General features: G+C 39.7%; 1 protein-coding gene and 1 long non-coding RNA gene across 3 annotated transcripts in view; one reads left to right on the top strand and one right to left on the bottom strand.

Moving 5' to 3' along the window:
- Positions 1-828, top strand: part of LOC147821567 (uncharacterized) — a 45,373-nt gene extending 44,545 nt beyond the window's left edge. For both annotated transcript variants that reach the window (XR_015446837.1, XR_015446836.1), the window contains one exon: positions 23-828. This is a non-coding gene — a long non-coding RNA (uncharacterized LOC147821567). The remainder of the gene's footprint in view (positions 1-22) is intronic.
- Positions 829-6,428: 5,600 nt separating this feature from the next.
- Positions 6,429-24,011, bottom strand: part of Plac1 (placenta associated 1) — a 176,512-nt gene continuing 158,929 nt past the window's right edge. The window contains exon 3 of the mRNA XM_004921149.4: positions 6,429-7,314. Coding sequence (XP_004921206.2) covers positions 6,657-7,256 — 600 coding nt within the window. The 5' untranslated portion in view covers positions 7,257-7,314 and the 3' untranslated portion in view covers positions 6,429-6,656. The remainder of the gene's footprint in view (positions 7,315-24,011) is intronic.

Genomic DNA, 24,011 nt, shown 5'->3' with positions numbered 1-24,011 from the left:
AATTCCTCCTTTCTTGTTACAGGACATCAACACATAAATGCTGACAAAGCCATGAAGCAAAGGGCCAGCCTGTCATTTCCCTTCCAGAAATCTGTACCCTCCCACAATGGTACCAGCAGCTTCTGCCAGGTTAGCCCCTTTCAGCCACTGGTGTTTCATAATTCCGTAAGGTACTTTGATTTCCTGCATCACCCTTCAGGTAAGTTACATGAACCTCACCAATGGCCAAACCAGAATTGGGTAAGAACAAAGCAAAATACCTGGGTGATCAAAATAAAATATATCAAATGAGCTATGAAAAATGCATGCGTACTTGGAATCGTCTCCAGATTACTTAAAATTCCTAGCACAAGGTAAATGCTATGTGAATGGTTGTTATACTGTATTGTTTAGGGAATAATAACAGGAAAAAAGTCTGTACAGGTTCAGTACAGACAAAAATCTTTTTTGAATATTTTGACCCATGGTTACTGAACCCATGGGTTTGGAACCTGTAGATACAGAGCACAGATTGTCATTACATTGGACCCCCCTTTCCCACTTTAGAGGATTGTTGAGTTTGTATTATTACTAATATGGGTACCATTAGAAACAATATTAGAGCTTCTACCAAGTGTCATCATTTATATTTTTTCTTTTCTATTTTATACTTTCTTCTTTAGGGTTTAAATGGCATTATTAGTGTCCTTTCATAAAAGCAAATAGGAGCTTTTGGGGCCGGGGATTTAGCTCAGTGGTTCCACCGCCTGCCTCGCAAGTACAAGGACCTGAGTTCGATCCCTGGCACCAAAAAAAAAAAAAAAAAAAAAAGAAAGAAAGAAAAAGAAATAGGAGCTTTCTGTGGAATGATTTTAACCAGTCAGTCCTTCAACTTGCATCTTGTAAACCTTATTTTCCCAGAAGAAAGAAAATATAACTGAGGCAAAGATGCAGCAGTGACATAGCCTGTATTTTTCCACCCAGTTGGTGTCTTGCCATATGTATTTACATGAATAAATTAGGGAGTATTGTACTATATGAACACATATATTTACATAAATACATAAATCAGTTGAAGAATGTACTTGTGGGATTTTCCAGTGTGATCAGATTGATGGGGTGGTAGCAGCCTGTACAGTGGTTCCCAGGGACCTCCACACCCTGGTTTGTGTAATTCCCTCTTGAGTGTGTGGATGGGACCTAGAGATTCTTCTAACAAATAGGACAGAAGTGATGGGATGTATCTTCTGAGACTGAGATACAAAATATGCTGTGGAGTCCCGAGGCCTCTTTCATTCCTTCCCCTTCATATTCCCTTCTCTCTCTTCATCACCTGCCGTGTCATGAGGATTCTTGGAAAGCCTATGGACCTCGAAAGCACAAGGTCCTGAGTTCGATCCCCGGTACAAAAGCCAAAAAAAAAGAGAAAGCCTATGGAGAAGGCCAGAAGAGAGGAAGTCACGTATCCTGCCAACAGCCACTTCAGTGAGCTTGGGAATAGATTCTCCGTTCCAAATAAGACTTGTGTTGATTGTGGCTGCAGCTCACAAGAGCCCCTGACCAAGAGGCACCTAACTAAATCCTCCCCAGATTCCTGATCCACAGAACCTATGAGACAATAAAGACTTGTTGTTTGGTGGTAATTTGTTATTCAGCAATAGATAACTAATACAGAAGGTCCAGTACTTGCCTAACTAATATGAGTTTATAAACTGAAATCTAATCTCATTTGTTTTATTTTGTAAACATTTTAGAAAATCATAGGACTGAGTGTCTCTCTCTCTCTCTCTCGGAATAAACAACTATAATTACAATTTAAACAGGATATTGTAGAGATCCATCATAATGATTAACACTAATTAGAACTAACAGACGTCTTTGTGAAAGTCAGCCTTCTCTTTACAATAAACACTTGTCTCTTGATATTGTATTTCTTATGAACATGCTGTGTGTGTGTGTGTGTGTGTGTGTCAGTGTGTATGTGACAGTACTGTGGTCAGTTTAATGTTTGAGCAGGCTTTCATTACTAGTGAAGAAATAGAGGGATGAGGTATTTATATGCATTACAAAAATGGATTCACATTAAAATTAGGGATAAAAGTCTTTTTGCCCTTGACATTTATGTATACTGTATACAGATTTATAAAAATCTGACTTGCTATTTTCAGGCTACAATAACAAAATTTGAACATTACTTTGAGTCTCCTTTTATGGAAGAAAAATCTCATTATGGCTCTAATTTTTAAGTATTTGACAAGCAATTATCTTAACAAATGGTTTCAGACAGTTTTGGCTTTCCCAGAGATTGAAAGGTGAAAATATTCATTTCTTTTGATGGCAACAAAGTATTTGTTATTATTATCCCAAGTATGATGAACACTGTGTGATGGATTTTTATAAATCATGTCACCTTAAAAATTAACTGAAAATTATTACAATAAAGGAGGAAAACATTCTTTGGAAATGGTGTTTCAAAAGGCAATAAAATTAGTCAATTAACATGCAGTTTTTTTCTTAAAATGTTTTGATCTGTCCATCTTTAGAATGGTTTCTTTGTTTATGGGCTTTGAGGCCCTTTCTTAGCACCAGGAAGAAGGTATCTACTGGATACCTTCACCATGTACTATTAAGTGCAAAACAAACAAACAAATAGGAGACAGACTCCTTCAAGCACAAGAAGCATACAATTGAGTTGAGAATATCAAATATGCCCCTGAAATGGTCAAAGTACACACTTATTGAGTTAAAGATATGTCCAACTGAACATGTACAGGTTACTATTGAATTTTGAAAAATTGTGCTTAATTATACAGGGTTATCAACTCATGCAAAATATGATTCTTTACTACAGTGTTTCTTTGCATATTTATTCTTGCCTGATCCCTTTGCCTAGAATGTCCTGCCACTCTATTTTCACCTGATGTTATTTTACCTTTCATTTAAGGTCCAATTGAAAAGTGCCCGATTTCATGAATACTTGGCTTATTCCATCCTATTTTATCTGTTACACTGGAGTCTACAGCCCACCCAGTCTTTTTCACTAGAATTTCATGAGTTATGCTTATTATTCCAACTCTGATTACTTGTCTTCTGTCTTCTTTGCTATCTATTCTTCTATACTTTTCATAATGATACCTTGAAGTCATTCCCTTGAGATTTAATCCCTCGTAATCACCCCTTACTTGAGCTGCAGCTCCATTTCTTGAGGTGATTCCTGGACATACCCACTTTGGATGTTGCTATTGCCTCAGACTCAACAGGTACAACCTAGACAATTCTTCATCCCTATCATCTTCCCTAACCCCAATTTCCTTACTGAAATCTACAGCATACCATGTCTTCTGAGCCTCCAGGGCTCCAAATGGTGACATCTTTTTTGAATCAATCTCTTCTTTTTTACATATATACTGTCAAGCAGAACAGAGCTTAGTTTAAGTCTTATGTCTTCCATGAAGCCTGTCCTCCCTGCTTCAAGGTCTGGAGGTTTCCACACTCCAAATTCAGCTGTCCTACTCAATTATCTCTTAATTGCGACTGTGAGCTAAAATAAATGAAATCTTCTTGTTATTCACTTGAAATGGTTCTCATTTTCTTCTCTTCCTACCCTTCAACTCCTCTCTTCATCTTCTATCCTTATCTCCTCTCACCTAAGTTAGAGCTGTTGTCCCCTTAGGTGCCCTCCCCTCAACATAGTGCACTTGTTTACCCTGTCTCAATGCTTATGCTCACAGAGATTCTTTCTCCTCCTCCTCCTCTCCTTTGCTTAGCTAAGTCTTCCTTGTCTTCAAAGAATGGGGTCAGTGCTTACCTCTACCAGAAAATCTTCCTGTATCTTACATCCCCACGGAAGATTCTCTTCTCTGGATGGGGGGGGGTGTGTTGGGTATTTTATGGTCAACTTTCTTTTCATCACTGTGACCAAATACCTGACATAAACCACTTGAAAGGAGGCAAAATTTATTTTGGCTCACAGTTTCAGAGGTTTTACTCCATGGTCAGCTGGTTCCATTGCTTTTAGGCCCATGATAAGGCAGAAACATCATGGCAGAAGGGTCAGACAGAAGAAAGCTGCTCATCTCCTGGCAACCAGGAAGCAGAGAGAAAGGGAAAGAACTCAAGAAGAAGGGACCAGAAACCAGATATAGTCCTCAAGGTCGTGCCCCCACTTCCTTCAACTAGATCTCACCTCCTGTTTCCATCATCTTCCAATAATGCCATCAAATTATGATCTCATCAATGGATCCAGCCACTTGATAAGAGATGCAGTTGCTCTCTAACAAGCCCATCAGCTAGCAACCAAGTCTTTAGCATGTGAATTTTGGGGGATATTTCAAAATTTATGCAACCCTCATTAGCCACTTAACGAAAGGAAATTGTGCATTTGTAAGAAGAACAGCTTTGTGGATTACCTCAGAGCACTTGTTAAATTTTATATATTGTTTTTTATGAACTGCCTTTAAATAATTTCAAAGTCTATGAACTAGAATAATAAATACTCACTAATTTTCTGGAAAAAATGTAAACCATAATGAATATAAAAGTGAAAGTAGACTTTGTATTGGGATAAACCGGATCTGTGTACCAGTGATGCTAATTTACTAACCACACAAGCAAGCTCAGTTTCTCTGGGCTTCAGACTCCTCATCTATAAAACAGGGAAAATCATCTTTCCTTTACGGAGCTATTGTGAAGCCTAAATGAGATGATATGAATAATATGTCTGGCACACGGTAAGTATGATCATTACCAAGTTTGCTTTGGGTCTCTTTTGAGTCTGACACACTACACACACCCAATGGATGTCATTGTGAAGATTGCCCCTTGCAGTTGTGAAATGCTCAGCTAGCACACAGTGGGCCTAATATGTTTAACATTGATTATTTAACAAGTTGCTTGTGTGTGTTTTCATGTTTAAGGATCTATAAGCTTCTGAGGAGAGAATGGGGCAAGGAAGTGCTCCTTGTCTGTACATAACTCATCTTTGGCTGCTTCTCTGGCTCCATTGCTCATAGCCATCATCTGTCCCTTCACCCTGCCTCCATTGTATTGGATTAGACTACTTGCAGTTTTACCTATGACCTCAGCCCAGGTCCTCCATGGCTTTGTATAGGCCCATTCTCTGGACTAGCTTGGTTGGAATAGCTTCTAGCCCCTCAGGCATTTTTACTTGTCCACCCCACTCCCATTAGACTGTGTTAGTCTTGTTTGCCATTGCATCCTTGGCTTCTATCATAGTGCCCGGCACATAGGACAAATGTAATAAACATTTGTTGCATGAATACACTGCTTCCAAGATCATCTGGTTTTCCTCAAGGAGGAGCAAGGGATCTTTAAGTGAATCGCTATGTTTCTTCACTCATGACTGTGTTTGTCATATTTACTCATCAATTAAAACACTTTGCCAATATTAACATGTATAAACACTGCACTAAAACAGTGTCCACTTCATTAAACACTAATTCTTATTGACAAACAAAATTGTATAAATTTATGGTGTACACCATGATGCTTTGAAATAGTCTGCTTCTCAATAGGTGTGTGGCCTTCTTAATCACTCTATGCTTCAGTTTTCTGATTTGAAAATGGGTGTGGTAAGACTATTCATAGGGCTGTGGAGAGGGTTAAATAAAATGCATCTACTTTCTGGATTGTTTTCTCTGCAGACCATCCCAGGACTGGCTCCTTCTTCATACTCATGATTCAGTTCAAGTCATGAGTCCTCAGAGGCTCCTTACTCTGCTTCCCGCATGTCTCTTTGTTGCAAGTTCTTCATAGAATTGTCTATCATCTGACTTTATCATTGTTCACTTACTTATCTGCCCATCAGCTAGCTGTGTGATCTCAATTTCTCTGAGTCCTTTTGTGCTTACTGCCACATCCTCAATGCCTAGAGCCATGCCTGGTACGTAGTAGCACTGAATAGTAAGTATTTGTTGAACAATTCACTTACTCTCATTCCCCCAAGCCTTTGAGAAAGCTAATGGACAGCCAAACTTCAGTGAAAAATTTCTAATCATAGATACTGGGAGGAGGGGGGACTTCCGTCCAAAGTATATCAATCTGTGACCAAAGTATAAGATTCAGCTCTTAGTCACAGGAATCTACCATCTAGAGCTGGTGGGATGAGACTTGTATGGTCCTTGGGACCACTGGTGGTTTTAAAATCACTAGTGCAACTTATGAAAAGCAATACAGCTACAGATCAAACTAAGAAAGCAAGAAGCTAAGTTCCAAGTTAGTGGTGCTGAGAATAAGTGAAATGGGGATAGAACCAGAGAGATGCAGATGAAGAAGGCTTTCTTAGAGGACCATAAAGAAGACATAAGTCATTCTAGAGAAAAGAGTCCAGGCACTAATGTTTGCAAACTATTTAGAATAGAGTTTGACCATAGTTAAAGCTATATATAGGCTTATTAAATAAAAACACTCAACTGATATTTTTATGCCATCACAATTTTATATTGTTTCTTTAAAAAGATGTAAAATTTTTTTAAAAGGTGTAATCATAAAGTTTCCATGAGTTGCTCTTTCTCAAAATTTCCCTCAGAGAGGGCCATAATGGGACTTACTTTTCTGAAATTAGAATATACTACATGTTAACTCGAGAAACATCTTCAGGAAACTCAGGCAACCCTTGGGGATCACATGAGTTCAGTCAGATCATCCGAGTGAAGACACTAATCCTCAGAAATAGAAGAAAAATAAGATGACTGCACAGGACAAGCCTCCTGAGCCTCTGCTTGGCGATGAGGGGCCTGAACATGCTCTTCACTGAAGACACAAAATCTACAATCGCAGTGGGCTCTTTGGCTGGGCAGTGACAAGCTGGGCTCTGGGTAGCGCATCTCACCATTATGGGCTGAGGCTGCACTCTGGCTGGCTACTCGCCTGGAGTGGGACACTGTGAGCCAAGGGGAATGTCGGGGGGTAGTACACGACACTGGGATCACATACTTAGATGATGTGTCTTTAGAAGCGTAGTGTAGCTCGGTGCTGTAGATGATCATGTCCGGAGAGACGGCCTTGACTCTGATGCCACATTCAGTAACGCGGTAGGTGAACTGGTAGATGTGTGGCTGAACATAGTTTGGAGGGCAACCCAGGCCCAAGTGCAGCTCATAAAAGTGTACATACACATCATCATTCCACATGAAGGGGTGTACTGTGACCATAAACCAGTCCAGGGAGCACAGCACAGTCACTGGAATTTCTGCACAACAGGCTGAAAACATGATGGTGAGGAAGAGCATCTCTCTTACCAACTTGAAAGCTTTCATCCTTGCAGACAATGTGGTAAAACCCCACAGGAACCAGGAAGCTGCCCAGTGAGGATTTCTACAACAGACAAAAAACACAAGGGGAAAGTCATCTGAAATCCGAGCGAAAGTTCAAATATGATCCTTTTTAAGTAAAAGGCTGTTTCTAAAGCATTAAGAAGAAGAAACAATTCATGTGAGATACAACTGAATTTTAATTTTATTGTTGGAATGTACATGTGTATTGGTTATTGGTGAGTACAGTGGACTTTTTTTTTTTTTTTTTGCAGTGCTGGGGATGGAACTCAGGGCCTCTCCCTTGCTAGGCAAGTGTTGTGCCACTGGGCTACACCCCTAAGCCCACATTGGCTTCTGCAAGGGACTTTGCCATGTTGTTTGGTCTAAAATAACTATCCTTCCTCGTGTGTATAATGAGACACTACATTGATCAGAACGGCATACTTTTGTGTGTAATCCCAACATGAGACCAAAACAAAACAGTTTTTGTGTCAAACATTAAATAAAGAGAGTGGAGATATAGTTTAATTCAAATTGGCAACACTGTCCACCTTAAGGGCTGCGATGTCCTCTCATAGATCATAATAACGAACACCTCCTTATTGCCTTGTTTGTTAGCAACAGATTTAATTAAACAAAAACATAAGAAGAAGTTGTAGTTTATCCCTGACAACCACATATTGAGGTTTTGGTGAGTGTCTCATGTAAAAGTGATCAAACAAGTGCTTCATGAACCCCAGCAGTACCAGCATAAGTCATCACGACCAAAAGATTACCTGACACCTTCATGGGGACACCTTGTAAAGTGGAGAAACTGCAGAAACATAAAAACATGCTGGTTTTCAATGTTATGCCTTTCAATGCATATTACACACTAAAACTACTTAAAAGGGAGTATGGGGCACTTTACACATTGAAAAATTATCTCCTAAAATATTTTGCTTTAGAGTCTTCTGTTCACTAGCTTTTTCTTTTCTTTTTCAGTAGGAAGCTCTGGTACCACTCCATAGTATTGTTGCCTTTGCCATCTTTTAAAGTGGCAGGCATTTTAAAGGTAGAAATGACTTGAGTCAAGTTGAAAAGGGCTAAAATTTAGAAGGAAGTGTGTACGCAAAGTGCAGAGTTCACTTCTGTTTCCATCCCAGATAAGTGACCCATATATAATGAATTCATTCCTTCAATATTTATTTAATGCCTGCTATGTGCAAAGCACTGGGCTAAAAGATCATCCCAAGATGCTTCTTTCTTCCTCTTTCCCCAGTTGCAAAATGCAGCTCTTCTCTTTCTTTGCTACTGATGAATTTGCTTCATTCTTTAATGGAAACCATGGCATAAAGGCCCCCTAGAAAAGTGCAGTGGCCTGGATGGAATGCTTTGTTTCTGACTGGGACCGTCTGCTGTTACTATCTTCCTCTCTCCTGAACGACTCCCCACTCTCTCCGGGGTGTTGGGGTATAAAGAGAAGCCAAAGGGGTTTGCTGGGCTCCTTCCTTTCCCCCTTTGTCCATTCTGAAATATTTCTCCTATGGCTGCCTTTTTTTTTCTTTTTTCTTTTCACAGAGCAAAAGAAACAGCAGCAATGCAAGCAAAAAACCTATCCCCTTACCTCTTGCCCTCCCAGAAAAACAAAACAAACACAATAATAACCAAAATAAGGAAGTGCTGATGTGGGCTCATCCTAGAAGACCACTTGCTCCAAAAGAATGAGTGATTTTTGCTGAGAATCTTTTGGGAAGTGGAGAAAATCACTCATCATACCCTCGCTACTGCACTATGGTCTCAGTCCCCTTCTTACTCCTTTCCTTGGTCTGTCCTTTCCTTTGTTTCATGGCTTCAGCCTATAGATCCTGAACAAAAACCTTCCTTTTAAATAGTTCCTGGAATAATAAGGAAACAATTCTTTCATTCTGTTTTTGTTGTTCAAACCCCAAAACAGACACCCAAATGTAATGCTTTTCTTGTCCTGAGAATGAAGCCATCCATTTCCTCTCTTTCCCTTGAGCATCTTTCCTATACTCTTCTGTCTTCCCCTCCCTCTCTCAGATGATTCAAATAGAGTTATAAAATGCCTGGATTCTCTGAGAAACAAGACAGCTCCCAAGCAATCACTGCAGACTACCTTCCCTCCCCACACCCACTTCTTGAATCCATGACCTCATTGAGTTTGGGGATTCATTTAGTACAAATCTCCAAACTTGGACAAGACAGAATCTGTTTTCTCTGATTTTCTTAAAGCCAGGAACAAATTGCCATAAGATGCGAGCAATAAGCGAAGATGCCTATGCATGGGACAGCATACCTTTGGGCTCAGAAAAAGCTTTAAAAGGAAGTCGGCTGGACTTAAGTTTAAGGCTTTGCGACTCTGAGGTGAGCGGGAGGAACCTGGAGATTAGGAGGAGAGCAGAATGTACTTGCTATTGAGCTTGCTAATGTTTAACTCAATGCCACACTTTGGGGCTGGCTCCCTTTTGCTGAGTACAGGTCCTCAGAAAAGGGCAGCCTCCCTTCCCCTGCTGCCTGTAATTCCCAGGGAAGGAAGGGGAGAGTGGTGAATGTGTGTGTGTGTGTGTATGTGTGTGTGTGTGTGAGAGAGAGAGAGTGTGTGTGTGTGAGGATGATTATAAGTCACAACACAGTGTGAATTCATCACATCAGCTGGTTTTTCTAATGCCTAACTGAGATGTGCTGGCAGGATGGGATCTGGAGAAGGGAGAGAGAAAATGGGCCCTGGTTGCAGGAGGCAGAGGCAAAAGAAGGCCTAGGGCAGTGGTGATGGGGTGGGCCTATCACAGCCGGCTGCTTGTCATCATTTGAAAGCTCTAAAAGGTTCACCATCACTGTCCCAGGGGCTGGAGATGGGTAGTGGAGGGTTGTGAGAGGTACCAAACTGAAGGTACTTTTAGTCTTACTTTGGATTGTGCACAGTGGCCTGGGGGCTGTGGACAGAATTCTAGTTAAGGCCTTCAGAAATCTTCAGAGGGAGAGTTGGGCACTGAGGAAAAGATAATGCAAACAAAGACAGGTATGCTCACCTTGGGACTACTGTCCAGCTTCTCGCTAGGAGACTGGGCTGTTAGAAAGCAGGTCTCAGGGTTTGCATCACCAGAGCCTCGTTTCGACTTGATTGCAAATTCTCTCTGCAATGAGCTGAGATGCGTTTGTCTAACCAAGCAGGGCTTAACTATTGGTACACACTGTCCTGAACCAAGCTATAGAGAGGCCTGGCAAACCCCAGGCTGCTCATAACACCTGGGTGCAAAATGTTTACTTTCCTTGCAGCTAGAGAGTACAAGTAGATTTCTGTTTTTCTCGATGTGCTTTATGCATATACATTTCTCATTAGCTTCTTTAACAAGGTTTTTCTTCCTTTTTCCAAGAACTCTCTAATAAGCCTAATTTCTAATAAATTGATATTTTAAAAATCATGAACTGCTTCATTTTGAATATAAACTTTATTGCTTGTCCCCCCTGTAATCAGAGCTGTTCTTTTAATCAAGTTCAGAAGAATGCAAGTGTGGGTGTTTAACTGATACCTGTGTCAGTCCCAGAGAATGATACAATTAGATTAGTAATACCTGTGAAACCAAAGACAACCTACTTTTCTTCTCACATTTAGGAATGTTGTGCATCGGCACAAAAACCAGATGAACAAACAAGGAAAGAAGAGCTGTATGTAACTCTCATTCACCTTTTCCAAAAGAGCTGCTTATAAAGTTCAACACTGGTGTTTTTTTTTTTTATATTGACTAATAATTACCTCGGTATCCATGGGGATGGGTTCCAGGAACTCTGAGGATACCAAAATCCATGGATGCTCAAGTCCTTTATGTAAAATGGCATAGTATTTACATATAACCTATACAATCCTCCCACATACTTTAAATCATTACTAGATTTCTTTGAACTCCTAATGCAATGTAAATGATTGTTATGCTGCATTGCTCAGGAGCTGGGCGCATGACTAATCTCAGCACTCTGGGAGGCTGAGGCAGGAGGATCACAAGTTTGACCCCAATCTGGGCAGTTTAGTGACTTAGTGAGACTCTGTTTCAAAATAAAAGAGGCTGAGGATGTAGCTCAGAGTAATGCTGGTGTTCAGTGCCCCATACCACACAAAACGTACTGTATTGTTTAGGGAGTAATGACAAGGGGAAACATCTGTACATGCTCTGTACAGATAAGATGTTTCTGTGTATTTCTGATCTGAAAATGTGGACCCTGTGGATAAAGAGAGCCAACTATTTATGGGGAACAATGTGATATTAGGCTATATTATGTACAGTGGTACCTCGGTTCACAAATGGTTTTGTTCACAAACAATTTGGTTCGCAAACAAGCATTTGGCAAAATTTGGTTCTTGTTTGCAAACTCTGCATCGGGTGGCAAACCTGACTATGGCCACCTTTCCCACATAAACACAAACGTGGCCATCTTTTCCAGAATTGTAGAACAAATTAAGTTCGTGAAATGAGGTACCTCTGTATATGTACGTTTGTATTATATATAAAATATGTAACATTATGTATAATATATGTACATATATCCATCTCTGTCTATACCTATATATGTTGTGGAATGATTAGAGCAAGCTACTTACTATAGCCATCACCTCACATACTTCTAAAAGTCGAGAGTGGACCAGCAGTTACCAGAGACCTGAGGTGAGAAGTGTAAATGGAGAAAAGAGCCACTTTGGTCAAAGGGTACAAAGTTTCAGTTACACCAGAGGAATAAGTTCCTGAGGTCTTTTGCACAGCATGGTGACTACAGTTAGTGATAACATATATTTCAAAATTGCTAAAAGAGTAGATTTTAAATGTTTTGTCCACGAACTCTACTTAATCTCTTACAAGTAAGAAGTTGAATACTGGTTTAAATATGAAACATTTTAAATCTCAGGAAGAAAAGACGTGAAAACAGACAAAGCTGAAATCCAGATCAGTTTTGTGATGTTAGTGAGCAAAGTGAGAAGTCTAACACAAACCTTCTTGGAAGCAGGCGGGATTTTTGCCTCCCCATCTCCTCTGATGTCTTTAGAGACACAGATGAACTCTTTGCATGGGGAATGGGGAGGGGAATTAGCTAAACATTTCCACATCTGGTTTTGTGAGAGTTTGGAAAAAGAATTCACTCCATAGGCTCCTGGAAGCTTTTTGGTCCGACAGTTATTTATTTTTAAAATTCAGTATACTCAAGACAGCATAGCTATCATTTGTATATTATTTTCCCAGAATCTTGTTGTCAAAACAAAAGGAAACAGAGGGGAAAAGGAAACTCCAAAGCAGCATGCAATTATCTTAGGGAAATATAACTGTCAGGACTTTGATTTGCAGCGAAGTTTGTTCATTCTTTGCCAGCCGATGTGAAGAAAAATGAATCTGAGTCGGACTAAAGATTCTTTTTACAAAACAAGAACTGAAAAGAGAATCCTAACACTTTGTGAAGTCTGTAGTTTAGAAATTCAAGTAGTCACATTCCAACTTTACCCTACAAACTATCTCAAGGTTTGAGAGCCTTTTAAAATTGAGGTTCTTTTATACCTCAGTTTTAAAGAATTAGTTGGTTCACTGCTCTCAAAGAAAAGTGAGGATCGTGATTAATACTAATGATATTGAAGGTACATTAAAGTGAGTTAGAAAATTAAATAACTCCTTTTGTAAAATTTACATTCATTCTGAAGACTCTGGGACCAGTTCAGCTTTCCAGCCTTGTGAAGCAGTGTTAAAGTAACCGCACACTATTCATCATTTTGCATGGAAGAAGAATTATGAACTGCTAATGTTTAACAATGTTCATTTTTTCAACAGAGAACGCCTTCACTGAATCTTGAAAAGAATTTCATTATCATTAAACTAAAAAAGTGCTCGCTTCGGCAGCACATATACTAAAATTAAACTAAAAAGCAGTCATTAGAAAAATATTTTCTGATTCTATTTTTTCTTATTTCTAATTGCATAAAAATTGAGAGGTACAGAAAAGAAAAAAGAAGAAAATACCCTTCAACTTCACAATAACCACTGTTAAATTTTTATTTTATACACTTCTAATTTGGGGGGAGGATAAGCATATATACAAATACATGATTCAATCTTTTCTGGAAAAAAACCTCAAGGCTTTTTGAAAGCTGTTTTTAAGTTTTGACATTGAATTTGAAAGCAATCAAACCATTATTTTTGTATGGGCCATCTGGTTTTGTTCTTATAATCTGTTAAACTATCAAGTATAGTTTAAATGTCATGGTTCATCTCATACACAAATGAAGGTTGTGAAATAAATCAGGGTCCAAGCTCCTTGTGAGAGGGAGAAAATTTTCACTGGGTCACAAATTTGGTTACTTGAAAGGTGAACAGTCCAGTGTGAAATCAAACCATAATAAAGCTACACAAGATGGCTAAACTCTGTCCTGGCTGAACATAAATATTTCCAAATAAATACAGAAAGCTGTACTTTAGGAGAAATTGCAAATCTCAGGTTATGGGAACTACTTCATTTTCGTGCAAAGAAGCTGAGATGGATTTGCCTTAAAGTTGAATAAAGGGATGTATTTCATAATTTCCATAAAATGTAAGGAAAACCTCACATGCATGCCCCTGCTTCTGTCTGTGGCTTAATTTAATCATTTATTGGGATTTGACACCCCGAGTCCCTTCTCTTTTTAAGAGACAAAGTCAATTTGTGCCTGTGCAGAGCTGTCAGCTTCACAGTAGTCCATAAAGTCTGCCCAAACCAGATAAAGGTCTGGTAGCCTGAGACGCTTTTAGGGGGTAGAAGGGTTGCTCAGAGGCTCTGTCCAGAGCTTCACCACCCCTTTAATACACCTGTGTCAATAAATGAGGCTCTACATGGTTTCCAAAACTTGCCAGGCAAATTCTTCTCTCCTTTTCAAAACTGGGACTTTGGGGTACAAGTTTTCTTTTCTTTTCTGTTTTTTTTTTTTTTAGTTCTTTTATTGGTACATTTTAGGTATACAGTTCGTTTACATTTATCATTGGGTGTTTGTACCTGTACATGATATATCTTTGTTCTTATTTTTTCCCCATTACCTGTACGCCCTTCACCCCCTCTACCCTTCCCTATTTACATAGACTTTGTTTCCATTTTTTTTTCTTTTCTCATAGTTTTTCCTTTCCCTCTTTTTCTTTCCCCTTCCCCTCTCTTCACTCCTTTGTCTTTGGACCTTTTTTCCTATTTCAAATTATCAATTATTCATTTTAATCATTTTAATGGGGTACAAGTTTTCTTAAAGTGGGCTGCACATATATGGTCCCTGAAGGGCAATCTAAGTCCAAATCAAGAGATACACATATATATGGTCCTTTAAGGGCAGTCAGAGTCCAAATCAAACTACAGATGACTTTTTAGACCGTTTGGTTGATTTTGAAAAAAAATTGTAAATGTTACTGGTGTAGGTTTGCAATACATAATAGTGATGTTTGTTTGTGGGAATTGGTAATGCATATAACATATCTGGATCTTTTTCTTTTTTTTTGTTTTTTAGCTGTTATTCTCATTATTCACCTTATTTATTTATTTTTATTTTTTTATTAAATTCTTTTATTGGTACATTTTAGGTACACAGCACAATTACATTTCTCATTGGGAATTGTACCTTTACATGATGCATCTTGGTTCTTATTTTTTCCCCATTCCTAGCCCTCCCTTCACCCCCTCCACCCTTCCCTATTTACAAAGACTTTATTTCCATTTTTTCCATTTCTCATCATTTTTCCTTTCCCTTCTTTCCTTTCCCCTGCCCCTCCCACTTCCCCTACCCCTTTGGACCTTTTCTTCCTAGTTTGCATTATCAATTATTCATTCTAATCATTGGTACATTTTAGGTATACAATATAATGACATTCATCATTGGAAATTTGCACCTTTACATAGTCTCTCTTGGTTCTTATTTTTCACCCTTGCCCAGCCCTCCCTTCAACCCCTCCATTCCTCCCTATTTACAAAGATTTTGTTCCTATTTTTCCATTTTCTCATATTAATCCCATTCCCTTCTATCCTTTCCCCTAGCCCTCCCACTTCCTTCCCCTTTGCCCCTTATCTTCCTATTTCACATTACCTATTATACATTTTAGTCCTTATTTACACTTTCAGTTTCTCACACCAGAGAAACTCTTCGGTATTTACACATGTGTGTCCTATTTATTTCACTGAAGAGTATTCCCTCAATGTGCATCCACTTAGCTATAAATGTCTCTAATTTCTCATATTTTATGGCTGAGTAGTACTCCATTTTATTAAAAAAACCACATTTTCCTTATCCAGTCTCCAGTTGATGGGCATTTGGGTTGTTTCCAAGTTTTAGCTATTACAAACTGTGCTGCTATGAACATGGGCGCACATATATCACTGTGGTATGATTTTTTTAATTCTTTGGGGAAGAGCCCCAGCAGTGGAATAGCAGGGTCAAATGGGACTTCCAGTCCTAGTTCTTTGAGGTATCTCCATACGGATTTCCACAGTGCTTGCACCAGTCTACACTCCCACCAGCAGTGGAGCAGGGTTCCTCTTTCCCCACAGCCCCGCCAGCATTGGTTATTGGTTGATTTCATGATAGCAGCCATTCTTTCAGGAGTGAGGTGGAATCTCAGCATTGTTTTCATTTGCATCTCTCGAATGACCAGTGATGTTGAACATTTTTTCATGTATTCATTTGCTATTTCTACTTCTTTGTCTGAGAAATGTCTGTTCATTTCAGATGCCCATTTTCGGATTGGGTCTTTAAATTTGGGAGGTCTGATCTTTTTAAGTTCTTTATAGATTCGAGATAGTAGACCTTTGTCTGAGAAACAGCAGGTGAAGATTTTTCCCACATTGTGGGTTGTCTCTTCACACTGCTGGTGGTTTCTCTTGCTGTGCAGAAGTCTTTTAATAAGAAGAGATCCCACTTGTTGATTGTTTGTCCTAGTTCATGGGCAACTGAGGTTTTGTTCATAAAATCTTTTCCTACATTGATGTCTTCAAGGGCTCTACCTAACCTCTGTTCCAACTGGTTCAGAGTTTCTATTTTAATATTTAGACCTTTAATCCATTTTGATTTTAGTTTAGTGCATGGCAAGAGATATAGGTCTAGTTTTAATCTTTGGCAAGTTGAAGCCCAATTTTTCCAGCACCATTTATTAAAGAGGCTATCTTTCCTCCAGTGTGGGTGTCTGGCTCCTTTATCGAAGATGAGATGGCTGAGTGTGTCTGGTGTTGTTTCTGCATCTTCTAATCTGTTCCACTGGTCCTCAGGTCTGTTTCTTTGCCAGTACCATGCTGTTTTGATCACAGTAGCTTTGTAGTAGAGTTGCAGGTTGGAGATTGTGATACTCCCTTGCCATGTCTCTGTTACCTAGAATTGCTTTTGCTATTCTGGGTCTCTTCTTGTTCCTAATGAATTTTTGGATTGTTTTCTCAAGGTCCATGAAGTATGCTGCTGGGATCTCAATTGGAATTGCATTAAATCTATACAGCAGTTTTGGAAGGATGGCCATTTTCACTGTATTAATCCTTCCTACCCAGGAGGAGGGGATGTCTGTCCATTTTCTGATATCATCTTCAATCTCTCTTTTCAGAGTGCTATAGTTTTCAGAGAAGAGGTCTTTGATTTCTTTCTTTAGGTTGATTCCTAGATATTTCAGCTTTTTGGATGCTATTATAAAAGGAATTATTTGCCCTATTTCTCTCTCAATGAGTCTGTCATTGGTGTAGAGGAAAGCTATTGATTTTTTTTGTGTTCACCTTGTAACCAGCTACTTGACTGAATTTGGTTACCAAGTCTAGAAGACTTTTGGTGGAGTTCTTGGGGTCTTTTATATTCAGTATCATGTCTTCTGCAAATAATGACAATTTGACTTCTTCATTTCCTATCTTTATTCCTTTTATTTCTTTCTCTTGTCTAATTGCCATGTCTAATGTTTCCAGAACTATATTGAACAAGAGTGGTGATAGTGGACATTCTTGTATTGGCCCTGATTTTAGTGTGAAGGATTTCAGTTTTTGACCATTTAGGATGATATTGGCTGTTGGTTGTTCATAGATGGCTTCTATCAGTTTGAGGTAGAGACCATCTATTCCAATTGTTTGTCGGGTTTTTATCAAAAATGCATGTTGAATTTTGTCAAATGCTTTTTGTGCATCTATGGAGATAATCATATGGCTTTCGTCCTTGGCTCTATTGATATAGTGTATTACATTGATTGGTTTGCATATGTTGAACCATCCCTGCATCCATGGGATGAATCCCACTTGATCAGGCTGTATGATCTTCTTGATGATCTTCTGCATTCTGTTTGCCAGTATCTTATTAAGGATTTTTGCATCTATGCTCATTAGTGAGATTGGCCTATAGTTCTCCTTTTCGGTTGGGTCTTTCTCTGCTTTGGGGATCAAGGTGATGCTTGCTTTCAGGAATGAATTTGGGAGTATTGCTTCCCTTTCAATTTCATTGAAGAGTTTCAACAGTAGTGGCAGCAGTTCCTCTCTAAATGTCTTGTAGAATTCAGCAGGGAAGCCATCAGGGCCCGCGCTTTTCTTAGTTGATAAGTTTCTAATTACATTTTCAATTTTATTGCTTGATATTGGGTTGTTCAGAATTTTTAGGTCTTCTTCGTTCAACTTGGGTAATTCATATGTATCTAGGAATCTGTCCATTTCTTCTGTGTTGTCCATCTTATTGGCATATAGGTTCTGGAAGTAGGTATTGATGATCCTCTGAATTTCTGCTGGGTCTGTTGTCATTTCACCCTTTTCATTCCTAATTGTATGGATTTGGGCCTTTTCTTTCCTTTTTCTGATAAGGTTGGCTAAGGGTTTGTCAATTTTGTTGATTCTTTTGAAGAACCAGCTCTTGGCTTCATTGATTTTTTGTATCATTCTCTTAGTCTCCATTGCATTGATTTCTCCTCTGATCTTTATAATTTCTTTCCTTGTATGAGCTTTGGGGTTGTCCTGCTCTTCTTTTCCTAGAAGCTTGAGGTGCAGCATCAGGTTGTTTAATTGGGCTCGTTCTGTTTTCCTAATATGGGTATTCACTGCTATGAATTTCCCTCGTAAGACTGCTTTCATTGTGTCCCATAGATTCTGATATGTTGTATTGTCATTGTCATTTAATTGAAGGAACTGTCTGATTTCTTCTTTAATTCCCTCTGTGACCCATTGGTTATTCAGAAGTGTGTTGTTCAATTTACACGTGTTTATGAAATTTTTTGAGTTTCTTTTGCTATGGATCTCCAATTTCATCGCACTATGGTCTGATAATATACAGGGGATAACTTCAATTCCTTTGCACTTACTTAAACATGTTCTATGTGTGAGTAGGTGGTCTATTTTGGCGAATGACACATGAGCAGCTGAGAAGAATGCGTATTCTGATTTTGTGGGGTGGAAGACTCTGTAAGCATCTGTTAAGTTCATTTGTTCAAGAGTTCGATTGAGTTCTAGTATTTCATTACTTATTTTTTGTCTAGTTGATCTATCTATTTGTGACAGTGGGTGCTGAGGTCCCCCACTACATTTGTATTAGTGCATATATGACTTTTCATGTCCATTAGTATTTGTTTTATATAGTTGGGTGCACTAGTGTTTGGTGCATAGATATTTATGATTGTCATCTCTTCCTCTTGGATTCTTCCCTTTACAAGAATGTAGTGTCCTTCTTCGTCTCTCTTAATCAGTGTTGGTTTGAAATCTACTTGATCTGCAAAGAGGATAGTTACTCCTGCTTTTTTGGGGGTTCCCGTCACATGGAGTATTGTTTTCCACCCTTTAACTTTCAGTCTATGAGTTTCCTTTTGAATTAAGTGTGTTTCTTGTATGCAGCATATTGTTGGAGTTTGCTTCTTGACCCATTCTGCCAGTCTATTTCTTTTGATTGGTGAATTGAGACCATTAACATTGATGGTTATAACTGAAATGTATTGACTTGTCATTGCCATGACTTTTTCTTTTTGTTGGGTTCTCCCCCTTTCCATTTAATTTCTTGTCATGCCAGATGGGTTCATTCTGCTTTGCTTCCTGGGGTTGTGATCCTCAATGTCTGTTCCTAGGATATTGTGTAAAATTCTTTGGAGTGCTGGTTTGGTATTCACTAAGTTCCTAATGTGCTCTTTGTCATGAAAGTATCTTATTTCTCCATCCATTTTGAAAGATAGTTTTCAGGGTACATCAATCTGGGTTGGAGGCTGTTTTCTTTTAAGACTTGGAATATATCCCTCCAAGCTCTTCTTGCCTTGAGGGTTTGTGTTGAGAAGTCTGCTGTGATTCTGATGGGCTTTCCTTTGTATGTGATTTGTTTCTTTTCTCTCACTGCTTGTAGAACTTTGTTCTTCTGTTGAGTTTCTGGAATCTTAACAATTATATGCCTATGTGTAGATGTTTTTTGATCAAGCCTATTTGGAGTCCTATATGCCTCACTTATCTGTATGTCAAGTTCTTTTCCTCTGCTTGGGAAGTTTTCTGCCATTATTTCTTTGAAGAGTTTTTTTATGTCATCTGCACTGTCTCCTGTTTCTTCATTGACTACAATCAGTGTCATGTTTTTCTTCTTTGCATCATGTAGCAGCTGCTGGATTGATTTCTCATGTTCACTTATAATTTTGAAGCAATTTTTCTTTTTCTGGTGATTAATTGCAATCTTATCTTCTGTATCTGAAATTCTGTCCTCACATTGGCTCATTCTGCTGTGTAGACTTTCAATGGAGTTTTTCATCTCCTTGAAATCTATTTGCATCTGTTTTATGGATTCCATGTGTTTCCTATGTTTGGATTCCATCCTGTTCCTGAGCTCTTCTCTAGATTTATTAATCATGTCTTGCACTAGGGGCACAATTTCTCCTGTTATCTGAGAAATTATTTCTGATTTCATTTTTTCCAGATCCCCTTTTGTTGCCAGTTCAGTGGGTCTAGATGGTTGAGTATCAGAGTGTTCCATCACATTTCCCTTTGGGGTTGCTGTAGGTGATCTGGAAGTCTGGATTTGAGACTTATTTACGTGTTTTCTCATTTCGACTCGGGGGAGGGGGGTTTGGCACCTGCGCGGATTACCTCCTCTGAGCTGGGAGAGGTTCGACAGGGGCCGGGAGCTGAGGTAGGGATGGTGGCCCAAAAGCCCTTTCCTCTGTGCTGGGAGTAGCAGGAGGCATGGTGGCCGGGAAGCCCCTTCCTCTGGACCAGGAGCAGTGGAAGGGTGGCTCAGAAGCCCCTACCTGTGGGCCGGGAGCTGCGGGACTCAGTACCGCGGTCTGGTGGTCCGGTGTCCTCTGTGTCCTTGTAGTGTGGAACCAGGTGACTGTACAGAGGAGCGGGGTATGTGTGTGTGTGTGTGTGTGTGTGTGTGTGTGTGTGTGTGTGTGTGTGTGTCCAGTGGATTGTTGCCGGGGCGCGGGCTGATTCGGTGTGTTCTCGTGACTCACGACCTCGGTAGGGCGTGAGCAGACCTGCCTGTCTGCAGCGCGCTGATTTGGCATGTTCTGAGAGACCATCTGGATCCTTTTCAACACTTTTCCTTTCCTTTCACTTACTTCTTCCCTCTCCCTGATCCCCTTCTTCATTGTCTGGCTTCTTGTTTTCTATCATCTCTCCTTTTTCACTCATTAATTTATTTATATTTTAAGTTTATCATATAATAGAAATCATGTGATATTTAACTTTCTGTGTCTGACTTATTTCACTTAGCACAACAGTCTCAAGTTCTATCCATTTTCCTGAAAATAACCTGATTTCATTCTTCTTTATGGCTGAATAGTACTCTGAGATTCCATCTTGCCCCAGTCACAGTGGCTATTGTCAAGAAGACAAAAAGCAATGACTATGCTGTTGGAGAGAATGCAAAGTAGTACCATCACTATGGAAATCAGTATGGAGATTCCTCAAACCACTAAAAATATCCATTCTATCTGACCCAGCTGTGTCTCTTCTGGGTACCTTCCTGAGTTAAAGACATCATATTACAGTGATACATGCACACTCATGTTTACAGTAGCACAACTTACAATAGCAAAGTTTTGGAAATGTACTAGATGCCCATCAACAGATGAATACTTGGTTGATTTTTAACAAATTGACCAACATGCATTTTTCCCCACTCAAAGTCTAGGCAATGGAGACACAGAGCATAATGGAAAGACACACAGGGAGAAGATGGCCATGTGACGGGAGTGACACATCTACAACCACCAAAGGAAAGTCTTGGGATGAGATATCTGAGGCTCTCCTCAAGCCATTAGAGAGTGTAGCCCTGCTGATACCTGCATCTTGGTCTTCTAGCCTCCACAACTGTGACACAATACATTTATGTTGTCTCAAGACACTAGTCTGTAGTACTTAGTACAGTAGCCCTAGCCAACTAACAGATATATTATTCTAACAAATTGAACATACACACATGCCCCTTTCTTGAGAGAAGAGCCCTCAATTATTAATGTTCTGACTCTATGTCTTGCTTCAACCTTAAATTTCATTTACAGTTAGAAAGATGATGAGACAACAAGGAATGGAGACCAAGAAAAAGATAAAAGAACACCCTGTCATAAGGACTGCTGGTGCTGGTCTTTGATGCCTAGGCCAGGACAGAAGATCTTAAGGTAATATTAGGAATAGTTTTCTAACTCTAAAGCTATTCCAAAAAATGGATGGGAAAATCTAGTGTGGAACTGTTCCTAGGAAGTATTCAGGTAGGGGCTGGAAAACCACTTGTCAGGATGACTGAAGAGGAAATTTCTGTCCTATGTATATGGGTCTATCATAGAATCCTCTTAGTGTCTGTGTGTATGTGTGTGTGTGTGTAGTCGTAGTAGCAGATAGAGAGGTACATAGATTAGCACATATATTATGAGCACATGCATGGGAACACACACATACATCATATATGCATACAGAGGATATTTATGTAGGTCTTCTCTTCAAAGTCCAATGTCATAAATGCGCAAAGCCTCTAAACTTGATATACACAAGATTACACAACACTGTCTAACAGGGATCTGAGCTCTGAGCCAGATTTTTGTTGAGACTAGATGTGACTGTGCACCAGTGGCAATTTCAAAGGGAAGGTGGCAGAGGGGAAGGGAGGGTGGGTCATGACATAAAGGAAAATATTTAGAAGGAGGCAGATTGCTCAGCTCTAAAGTTGAGGGCTGGCTAAGCAGCATGGTCTCTGAAAGGCCCAAAGTGAAGATTCTCTTTAAAAACCTCTCGCACCAGATTGAAAAGGTTGGGGCTCTGCTCCTTGGATTTACAGTCTATGGAGGCCCTATTACAGCTGCAGGGCAAGTGTTCAAAGGCATAAATATTTTCTGTTTAACCTAGAAAGTCGTAGTAGTCACGGTCCTTTAAAATATATTTATGTTTCTTTGTGATGTTTTAAGCAATTACAGAATCCTGGTATTTTAAAATAGTTTGTTTGAACATACATGGGTCATATATAGCAAAAAAAAATTTCAAAAATGTGACCTTCTTACTTAATTTAAATATCTCTTCTATGTGCACAGGAGTTTCCCTGTGTCTCCCCTGTAGAGCATACTTCTTTTTATCCCCTTAGGTATTTACAGCTGTCTTGTAAAGTTCCCAAAGGCAAGCATCACATGTTAAAGCTGTGGAAATAGGGGCCCAGTGGAGGCAGAGAACGTTGGCCAATCATGGTTGGGTAAGTCAGTTTGGGCCTCAAGCCATCCTACCAGCCTGCCTGGTTTCTCTCACCCTTTACAATGCACACACAATTGCAAGACATTATTATGGGTTCACCATTGTGAAAGGAAGGGAAAATCCTGAAGTGTCTTGGCCTGTGGACTACTGCTCCAACACACATGGGGAAATCTGCTTTCTTGTCTGGTGGCCAAGTTATTTAGGAAAGGGGGCAGAATCATTTCTCAAGCTGAGCAAAGTAAAGCACAGAAGGGCTCTGGAAGTACCTTCCTACCACTGGAGGAAGCTGAGAGAAGCTCTAAGATTGCAGATGGCAGGAAGGGAAGAAGCAAAGCTTTCTAGAACAGACCAAGCCTTGAACAAGACAAGAGGAAGAACAGAGTATTCGCAGGCTTCCACTCAAGGTCCATGTCACATGCTGGAGAGGGCAGCCCCAGTTAGACACCAGCTGAGCATGTAGTTTGCTTTCCTGGAAAGCTGCACCTGATTTCTTGGAAAACAGATGCTCTCAAATGGAAGGCTCCCCTGATGAAACTTAGGATAGTAGGAGCAGATGTGCATCCTTGGGAGGACATTCATTTCCCAGAAGAGTAGATGATCCCTTCATTTAAAGAGCGCTGTACAGCTATTTACAAATCTGCCTAGCTTCCATCAAAGATAGCAATTCCTCAGGCCAAGTTGCCAGTTCCCAATCCATCCCACTATTCTTAGGTTAGGTAGAAGAAGATACAGAAAGCATCTTTAATTTCCTGCAGAGTCTACCTTCCTTCAAGTTGGAGCATCCTCAGCAGTGGGAAATTGTGGGTAAACAGGCCACTGGCATATTTTGAAACTTGAATGTTTTGTTTTGGACAGGGATAAAGAACTTTTCCATGTGCAAAAAACCCCCAAGTTTTACAAGTTTCCTTTTTATTCCTAAGAGCTGGGAACAAAGGCAGTTAACTGAGCCTGTGCACTAGACAAAGGCTGCTCCTCTGAGGAGGCTGCCTGGCTGAGGAAACAGATTTCCCTGCAGAAGAAAGGAAGGAAACAAACATTCATTGAGGCACTGTGCTGAGAGCTTTACGAGCAACATCTCAGTCCCTATTGTAACCTTGTATGGAATGTAGTATCATCACTAACTTC

Source organism: Heterocephalus glaber, unplaced genomic scaffold (assembly GCF_053883595.1).
Source record: "Heterocephalus glaber isolate CG9 unplaced genomic scaffold, H.glaber_assembly_v1.0 deba00001729, whole genome shotgun sequence".
Taxonomy (NCBI): Eukaryota; Metazoa; Chordata; class Mammalia; order Rodentia; family Bathyergidae; genus Heterocephalus; species Heterocephalus glaber.
This window is presented reverse-complemented; position numbering and strand designations above follow the sequence as displayed.